The sequence below is a fragment of the Cyrtonyx montezumae genome, unplaced genomic scaffold (assembly GCF_038088225.1).
Source record: "Cyrtonyx montezumae isolate F1298 unplaced genomic scaffold, pur_monq_1.0 scaffold_3, whole genome shotgun sequence".
NCBI classification, from domain to species: domain Eukaryota; kingdom Metazoa; phylum Chordata; class Aves; order Galliformes; family Odontophoridae; genus Cyrtonyx; species Cyrtonyx montezumae.
The window spans coordinates 143,231,464-143,240,711 of NW_027072034.1; the positions used below are offsets into that span (position 1 = coordinate 143,231,464).

Below are 9,248 nucleotides of genomic sequence, written 5' to 3' on the forward strand. Positions count from 1 at the left end.
CGCATTCTTGCACCCCCCCCCCCCGCCGCGGGCACACCGCGAAGGGCCCTCGGAGGATCCCGGAGGCACCGGAGGACACGGCGCAGCCGCCACTATTCCTGCTGAGGCAGCGCCCCCTGGCGGCCGGGCGGTGCGCCCGGAGCCGCTCCCTGCCGGCGCCCGGCCGGCGCCTGGGAGGGGAGGCCGGGAAGCCCTCGGAGGCCCCGCACCGGGGAACGAGAAAGCACCGCGAAGGGAAAGCTAAGCGCGACGGGAGCACGTTCAGCCCACCAGGATGGGGGAAGGGCCGCGTGGCCCCGTATGCACCCACACAGGCGGCTATGGACGGCGGCACCCCGCCCCCGCCCGGCCCCACCGCGGCGCCGAGGCCGCGCGCGCCCTTCCCGCAGCCCGGGGCGGGGCCGCTCCCGGCGCGCCGCGGCATTCCCGCCCCGCCCGCCGCATGCAGATGAGGCTCCTCCTCATTGGCCGCGCCGGGAGCCCTTTGAAAACTCGCCCCCTGATTGGTTGTCCGCAAATGTTAACGCAAATAGGGAGAATCTCCCCCCCCCTCACCCCCCCCCAACGGGTTTTTTTTTTGGCCGCTAACGTGCGCGGACCGTTGTAGACCGTTGTAGCGCTGCGCGCCGGTTACTACAAACAAGTAGTCCCCGGATCCCGCCGGCAGGGCGGGACAAAACGCCGTAGCCGCTGCCGCCGCACCGCGGGGCGGTGGCGGTGTTTCCCCCCCCTTCCTCCCTCCCTCCCCCGCGGAGGGATATCCTCGACGCACTCTGCCCTCACCAAAATATTGGGAGTTAAGAGGCGGCTCCGCGGCGCCGGCGGCTCAGAAGCGCGCGGGCAGGCACGGCGGCTGCGTCCGCCACGGATCCACTGCGGCGGCGTTGCCCAGGGGCGGGCGGAACGCGTGGAACGCGCGGCCCCGGCTCCGCCCGGCTCTGAGCGGCTCGGCGGAGCGAGCAGGAGTGGGGCTGGGAGCTACCGGAATCCCGGAGATACAAGGAGGGGTCGGGAGGACCCCCGCCGCAAGATGCTGCTCTCCAAGTTCGGCTCGCTGGCGCACATCTGCAGCCCCGCCAGCATGGACCACCTGCCCGTCAAGATCCTGCCGCCAGGTACGGAGCGCTGGGACCTGCGCCGCGCTTTTATATAACCGGAGAAGACGGTTTTTAGGGGAGAAAAAATAATAATAATGAAATAACCGCCCTGTGCCGCACGGACGTAGCGCCCTTCTGGGATATATATATATTTTTTTTCGTGATTTTTTTTTTTATTTTTAATTTTTTGAAATCGTTATTTCTGTTGGAGCCGCCACTAACGCTGTGTTTCTCCCTCCCAACCCCTGCAGTGAAAGTGGAGAAAGAGCCCTTCGACAAAGTGTACCAGGTGGGCTCGGTGCTGGGCAGCGGCGGCTTCGGCACGGTGTACGCGGGCAGCAGGACGGCCGACGGGCTGCCGGTGAGCGCGGGGTGCGGGCTGCGGGGCGGAGCGGGGCTGCGGGGCTGCGGCCGTGCCCGCTGACGGCCCCTCTTCTCTCCCGCACCGCGCAGGTCGCCGTGAAGCATGTGGTGAAGGAGCGGGTGACCGAGTGGGGCACTATCGTAAGTCCGCGGGGGCCTTTGTTTGTCTGGGGGGAGGCGGTGGGTGCCGGGGGTGGGGGGTCTGTCGGGTGCCGCCGCCGCCGCAGCGCCCGCCCCTCGGACTGCGGCACGGCGCTGACCGCGGCCCCGTGCGCAGGGCGGTGTCATGGTGCCCCTGGAGATCGTCCTGCTGAAGAAGGTGGGCTCCGGCTTCCGCGGCGTCATCAAGCTGCTGGACTGGTACGAGCGGCCCGACGGCTTCCTCATCGTCATGGAGCGGCCCGAGTTGGTGAAGGACCTGTTCGACTTTATCACGGAGAAGGGCGCGTTGGACGAGGACACGGCGCGCGGGTTCTTCCGGCAGGTGCTGGAGGCCGTGCGGCACTGCTACGGCTGCGGCGTGGTGCACCGCGACATCAAGGACGAGAACCTGCTGGTGGACCTGCGCACCGGCGAGCTGAAGCTCATCGACTTCGGCTCGGGGGCCCTCCTCAAGGACACGGTCTACACCGACTTCGACGGTACGTGCGTGGCCTCCCACCCCTCCTTGCTCCCCCCCCCCCCACGCCCGCAGCGCTTTTTCCTATCGGGGACATCGGTAACGGAAACCTTTGGACCCGACGCGGCTCGGGGTGTTCGGTTGCGTAGGAAAGGAGCGATTCCGGGCAGTGACGCAGCAGTTTCTATTTCCCTGCGTTGGAAAAAGCGCGTTTTTTTCCTAGAGGGCGATCTGTTTACAAGGAGCTTTCGCAGTGTCGGATGTTCTCGGGGTGGATGTGCATTTTTTTCCTGCGCGAAGCCGTTTATAGCTCCCACCCCCCCCCCCCCCCCCCCCAGTTTGCCCCCTTTCCCCCTTCGTGGTGTCCTGGAAATCCCGCATTGCAGATCGCAGAGCAGGAGGGGATGGCTGCGCTCCCCCTAAACGCACAGCTCCGAAGTGGAGCGCGTTCCCCTGACCGATGCCAGCGGGGGCTGCACTTCCCCCCCCCCCCCCCCCCCCCCCCATCCTCTGCCTCCGCACTCCACATCTGTTTGTTGTGAAACCCGACCCCGTGCCACGTGACCCTGCATCACCGCAGCGCTGTTGTTTGGTATCCACGGAGCGCTCCGGGGGCGGCGGCTGCCGCAGCGCTGCACGGGGCCTTTAAAAGAAGAAAAAAATAAATAAATAAAGTGAGCGGCCTTATTTTGTTTACTGCCCGCTGGAATTGGATAAAGCGGCTTAGCCCCGTGTAATAAGGCGGACCTGAGCTTCACCTCCGTGCAGCCCGCCCGCCTCCTCCCCGCCAGCCCCCTTTGTCCTTTTGTGTCTATTTTTGGTGTGATGCTGCAGACGCCACGTGGTCAGTGAAAGGGAGCTGCCTTCGTCAACAGCCAGCTGATGGCGGCTCCTTCCCTGCAAGCAGCAGCGCTGCCAGGCCACGGTGTCACTCGACACTGACCGGGAGTTACACCACCCCTGGGTTGTGGCCAGACAGAATCACTGCCTTTTTTTTTTTTTTAATACTCCCATAATGCTGCGTTGATGAACCTAATTTAGCCCTGCGAGATGCCCTTGAATAAGGGGAGAACACTAATCCTTTTTTTTTTTTTTTTTATTATTTTTCCTCTTTTAGGAACGAGAGTATACAGTCCTCCAGAGTGGATCAGATACCATAGATACCATGGGAGGTCAGCAACAGTATGGTCTCTGGGAGTCCTCCTTTATGACATGGTTTGTGGGGACATCCCGTTTGAGCAGGATGAGGAGATTTTGCGGGGGCGATTGTACTTCAGGAGAAGAATTTCACCTGGTGAGTAGTGTAGGGGAGGGTTGTCTTTGTTTGTTGTTGGTTGGGGGGGAAGAGGGGGTGGGAGGGGAGGTGTAGGTTTCTATATTTTTTTTAGATAATTTTAAATTTGTACATCCGTGTTTTTTTCTTGTTTTGCTTTTCAAATTAACCTCTTTTCTAGTCTAAAATTGCTTTCTTTTTTTTTTTTAGAATGTCAACAGCTGATCAAATGGTGCCTTTCACTGAGGCCTTCAGACAGACCAACACTTGAGCAAATTTTTGACCATCAATGGATGCACAAATCAGAAGTAGTGAAGTCTGAGGACTGTGACATAAGGCTACGGACCCTTGATACTGATGTATCGAGCACAAGTTCAAGCAATGAAAGTCTGTGAATGGCTAAGGACCTCGCACTGGGAGGGGAGCTACAAGCAGAAAGACCACAGTGCTGCTGCCAATTTGTATGAGGGGCTAAAAAAAATGCATTCATTATTCTGTAGTTGAATCTTTGTCTGAGGGACTTGATTTTATTTTCCCCTTTTGCTGGTTTCTGCTTTGGAATGAGAGATTTCCTTTGGAAACGCTGATGTTTAGGAGTTGCAGGCCAGTACTTAGTCAAAGACTGACCTTATTAAGAAAGCAGTGACCTCTTGAATACATGGTAAACTTTTTTGCTCTCATAGAGCCTGGACTAGATTTTATTTGCTTTTGAGTGCCTTTTTGAAAGCTGCTTCAGTGGGACTTTCTTTTTTGAGCTGTGTATGTCCAAAGAAGATCCAGTTCATCATAGGAATTTGCTTCCTTCAGACTCAGTGCTGGGGGTGGCAGCTCCTATGGTGCATTGGAGAACATGTTCGGTGATTGAATGAAGTAGTCCCATCCACTGGTGATGGAATACTTGAACACAGACATTTCACTCCTGCCCCCTGCCCCTTTCCAAATCCAACCCACCTCTGCTGCTCAAAGTATTTCCTATAGCCTGCACAGAAATACAAACAGGTATATCAGCTTTTTTTATTGGAAACATTCATTCATGTTTCCTTTTATCATCTCTACCACTGGGCATGAGAAGCCCCTTTCTCAACTCCCCCCGGCCTTTTGTCACCCTGCGAGTCTTAAGAGTATGTATGGGCATGTTGAATGCACAATCAATGCAATATTCAAGGACTTTACTTTTTTTTCCATACCTGTATAATATGTTTATGTAAACTTGGTTTTCCCGTGTACTATACAGTTATTTATTGTTTGAAGTTTAGAAGACCTTCCACAGGTTTCAGCTGTGGCTATTTATTTGGTTAATTTATTTGGTTAGAGTTATTCAACACTGTGCTTTCCCTTCCTTCTCTCCATGGGAAGTCTAGTGATTTGCCCATGGCACGTTTTTTCTGCATTCCTGTTAACTTTTGTTTAAAAAAAAAAAAGACAAAAAATATTTCTGACCTTATTGACTTTTGTTGGAAGATGGAAAATTGTTGTACAAAGTCTAATTTAAGGGAAATAGAATGACTTTTTAAAGTTAGTCAGTTTGCCTTTTGTCTGGTATTGTACCAGAAATGTAAAGTAATGCTGTTTGGAAGGGTTTTAAATTATTGACATTGTACAGTCTCCGTGCATTGGCTCTGGAAGGTAGAGTGGCAGAGTCATAAACCTTAATTTATTTTAATAGCTGTGTTTTTGTGATCTGGTTGCATTTATGCAACTTGGATTTGGTTGTTTTTTTTCTTCTGTTCAACTGTGTGAAATGTATGGAGATCATATTTTTTATACAGGTATTTCAATTAAACTTTTTTTGTATATAACAGTTCTATTTGTGTGTGTGTGTAGTCCCCTTTATCTTCACCATTACTCTTGAATCCAGTTGGGGAGCTAGAAAGCTGTTAAGAACTTCTCTTGTGAATGCCAACGACATCCAACCCATATTTATTAGGCCTATGTTATCCTCCAATGTCCATTCTGGAAGCATTTAGGAATTGCTCATCTTGGCTGTATCTACTTCTTGGATTACCTGATTTGATGTTGAACTGCAATAGGTGTATGATGCAGCAGCACTAATGACCTACATGAAGGGGAGGGCATGTTATTATGTACTTTTTTTCAACTCTGTAAACACTGAATAACTGAAATACTGCTGTACTCATTGTCCTTAAACACAACAAAGAAGTGTTTCTGTACTTGCTCATGGTGACTGTTTTCATAGTTGACATGTTTACTTTCCATTACATTCCATTTCCTTCCTCCCTCTTGCCCCTTCTTCCTTGGGGGTGGAGGGGAATTTCCTGTGCACTTACAGGAAAAGGCCAGCCAGCCTGCTTTTTTTTCTTCAGCTCCTTGTTATCAGAAGTGTCTGCTGTGTCACTCTGTGAAGTGTTGGCAAACGTGAAAATTAGCATCCCTAGCAGAGAGGAGAGAAATGCCCTCAGCATTCATCGTCCTGCAGCTTGGAGTTCATCCTCCTGGTTTCAGTGCAGCTGGAGAGGACTGACCTGACTTGGTCTTTCTCTGGGGGTGGAGATGATTATGGGCTTTAACTACCACAGAGGGATCTATTGAGGTATGCTTTAAGGATGTGCTCTGTCATCAAAGGTGCTTTGTAGTATTAATAGTAATGGGCAAGGCTTAAAATCTGTTAGGTTTGTGTTAGATCCCTTTCTGGGGATCTTTCTACCAGCTCATCTACTATTATTTTGATTCCCTGTGGGAAATATCTCACTTGCTGACATCATACCAAGCTCCTGATGCTAACGAGGTCAGACTTAAAATAAATGCCACTGAATAGCAGGGGTGCAGCAAAGGGGGGGGGAAGGACCATTTTCATGTGTGGGGTTTTATGATGATGTTGGGGGGGAGGAGGTGGCTTTCTCTCAGCCTTAGAGGGTTAAATTGTCAGTGGGAAAGCAAGCCAGCAAAGAAAGCAGTTGTGTCCACTCATTTGTGTCATTATTTATTTTTATTTTTTTAACTTTTTGACTTCTTTCAAGTTTTCAGTTGAAATCTCTGTGTATGTTAAACCCAGTCCCCGAGGAGCTCGCATACACTTTTGTTGGAATCAGAGAGATGCAGATGAAAGGTTTTGCAGTTATTCTTGCTGAGGAGAGTCACACCATCAGGTCCTAAGAGCACAGTGCTTAAAAGTGAAGATTGGGAGTGGTAATTGATTACCTTTCCCCTAAGAGGAGGGACTCGGATAAACCAGAGGAGGGATGATCCCAGTGCCTGGCACAGCTCTTCAGGGAGGCGTTTCCAACCACAAGTAGTCCCTGGAGAAGTTCCAGGAGCTGATGATAATTAACATCTTCCACTCCAGTGGCTTCACATGCACACAGATGTTGAGAGCAGTGGTAGTGTGGGCGAGCTTCAAAGGGCTACCAGGAAAACAGTTCTAAAAATACATCTGTCAAGCTGTTGCTGATTGCTGAACTGGGCACTTCAAAGTTTCCACTGGAGTCTGTTTTACTTTCCTTGCCCTCGTAGAGAAATGCTCCTGAAGAGTTCTGTTTTGCAACATAAAAACTGAATTTTCACCTTTTACTACTGAGGCAAAACACGTTAAAAGGAGAGAGGTCAAAAGGACGCAGGCACTGGTGCTGACTCCCCTCTGGGATTAGCTCACATAAAAGGTGCACTTTCAGTATTGCACAGGCAGCGTTCGTTGTGAAACTCCTCTGAATGCTAATAGAAGACACGTGGATGAAACACCTTACACTGAAAGTAATGATTTGTAAAAATAGCTTTTCATTACAGATGAAAGTTGGAAGATGATGTGCTAATATGGTTCCATTAGCTGAGCTTTCTGTCAAAATGAGCAGGTCTGTGACAGCTCCTGATTCCTCCTGTGCTTCTATCTGTTGTTATTTTAATACCATTAAATGCCTCTTCCCTGGGATCCTCCTCTTTATACTCTCTGCGTACCAGTTGGTTTTCCACAGCACAAAGCCTGAAAGGCAGAATTCTGCAGCTCATTCAAAACACTTCTTAAATCGCAGCCAGCTTCAACCCTGACAAATTGATTTAGCTGTGATCACACCTGTGCCTGTAAGCATGCCACTGCTTCATAACGTGTTTCAGAAATACTCCAGTGCTGAAAGGTCTTTAACAATACAGCATTTTGTATAATTCATCTCCTTAGTAAAACTCATTCTCTTGCATGAACGCATAAGCATACACTGACTTCCTTTTTTTTTTTCCTTTTGAGTTAACTAAGCCTGCATTTATTGAAGAAATGAAAAAAGACTCTTTTGAAAAAGAATAAATAAATCTGTCAGAAGGATGTTAGGAAGATTGACAAGAGTGTGTTCTCGCCAAATTCTTGTATCTCTCTTTCAGTGGTTTACTGACCTCTGTTGGTGAAATTAAAGTATATGTTCTGAAAATGATGCGTGCATTGGGAAGAGCGATTTTAAAATATTGCTGAGTATTATTTTTACATATTGAAAGGTAGGGCTGACCTTTAAATGTCCCATCACGCTTTAAAGCATACCATTTCCAATGAGGAAAAAAAACCCAACAGCCATGAATATGAAAACTTCTTCATTTTATTAGCTTCTATACTAAGGTAGAATCAGTTGGTGAAAAACTGGCTATTGGACGAGAGGAGCATGAATGTTAAAAGCTGTCAGCTCTGCATCTTCAGTGAGTGGCCGTGGCCTGAAGAGCCCCAGTCACTCACAAGGCCCCTGGCAGGAGAATTTCCCAGTGCGTTGGCCCTCATTCTGCAACTTCATTCCTGTCCTGATGAGAAGCACTTGTCCTCTGGCATACCGATGGGCAGTGATTCTCAGCAGTGTAACCAGATAACATGACAGGCCACTGTGGCCCTATCAGCTGATTAGCAGTGTAATCTTCCTACTAACAACAGTGATACTGCTGTTGGTGTCAGAGGGTAATATGGCGATATTTCAGTTTCATTCAACACGTGGCTTTTCTGGTATTGTACTGAAACTTAAATTTGTAAATATGTGACTGTTTAGTTTCATGGTTAACTGTGCTTTAAAAATATTATATGTATTTGCCTAAGGGGTTCCTTCAGGCACCTGCCATACCAGACATATTGAGCTTCGGTTGTATTGCAGAAGTGATGAATAAAGTGATAGGAAGTCACAGAGCCATGCAACTTGAAATAAATTAAAATCTGTGTTTAGACAGAATTCCAAAGTAATTTCAGAGAATGTCTCAAAACTGATGAATTCATGTGGATCAATAAAAAATATAGGCACAAAAACACACAAGTTGTCATTATTTGTTATCAGTTGCACTGGAGAACCCCAGAACTGAAGTGTAACACAAAGCAAAATAAGGAGCAGAAACACAAATTCATAACATTTCCTGCAGAGATTTCCACAGCTAGCAATGCAATCCTTCCGTTCCAACAAATTTAAAACATATTCAGTCTTTTTTGTCCTTTGTTGCCCCAAATCCTACTTTATTTGTAATGCGAAGTGACACAGTTGAAATTTAAGAAATGTTATGTTGTTTCCGAGTATCTGTTAAGATTTTTGTATTTGTACTTCAGATGCTAGAACTTGCTTTTCTTTGAAAATGAAATGAAATTGTTTGCATATGGAACCATTATGCTTACACAATAATATAAATTCAGTATAGGTCTCAGATTAGCTGATTTTAAGCACTAATTAATATGGTCTTAGTAAGAATGCTATCTATTATTGCTAATACTCTGCTAATTGACTATACAAACCATTATGTGAAACCTACTTATACTAGTACAGTAAGAGAATTGGCCCAACCCATACTTCAACTTGCTCTTCTTTCTCAGGCAAGTCTGTGTTAAACCTTGAAATTAAGTCGCAGGCAACAGAAGTAGATCAGGACTCTTTGTTTACTACTAATGACTCAGCACTCACTTTAGCACTACAGTCAGGAGTAACAAGAGATTACAGAA

The 9,248-nt window shown here is 48.5% G+C and overlaps 1 protein-coding gene across 1 annotated transcript; it reads left to right on the forward strand.

Annotated features, from left to right (window-relative positions):
• Positions 1-806: 806 nt before the first annotated feature.
• Positions 807-5,156, forward strand: PIM3 (Pim-3 proto-oncogene, serine/threonine kinase). The gene is made up of 6 exons (XM_065743539.1): positions 807-1,115; positions 1,349-1,458; positions 1,551-1,601; positions 1,738-2,101; positions 3,197-3,373; positions 3,563-5,156. The coding sequence occupies exons 1-6, from the start codon at positions 1,031-1,033 to the stop codon at positions 3,745-3,747; spliced, it is 972 nt and encodes a 323-aa protein (XP_065599611.1). The 5' UTR covers positions 807-1,030; the 3' UTR covers positions 3,748-5,156.
• Positions 5,157-9,248: the final 4,092 nt, after the last annotated feature.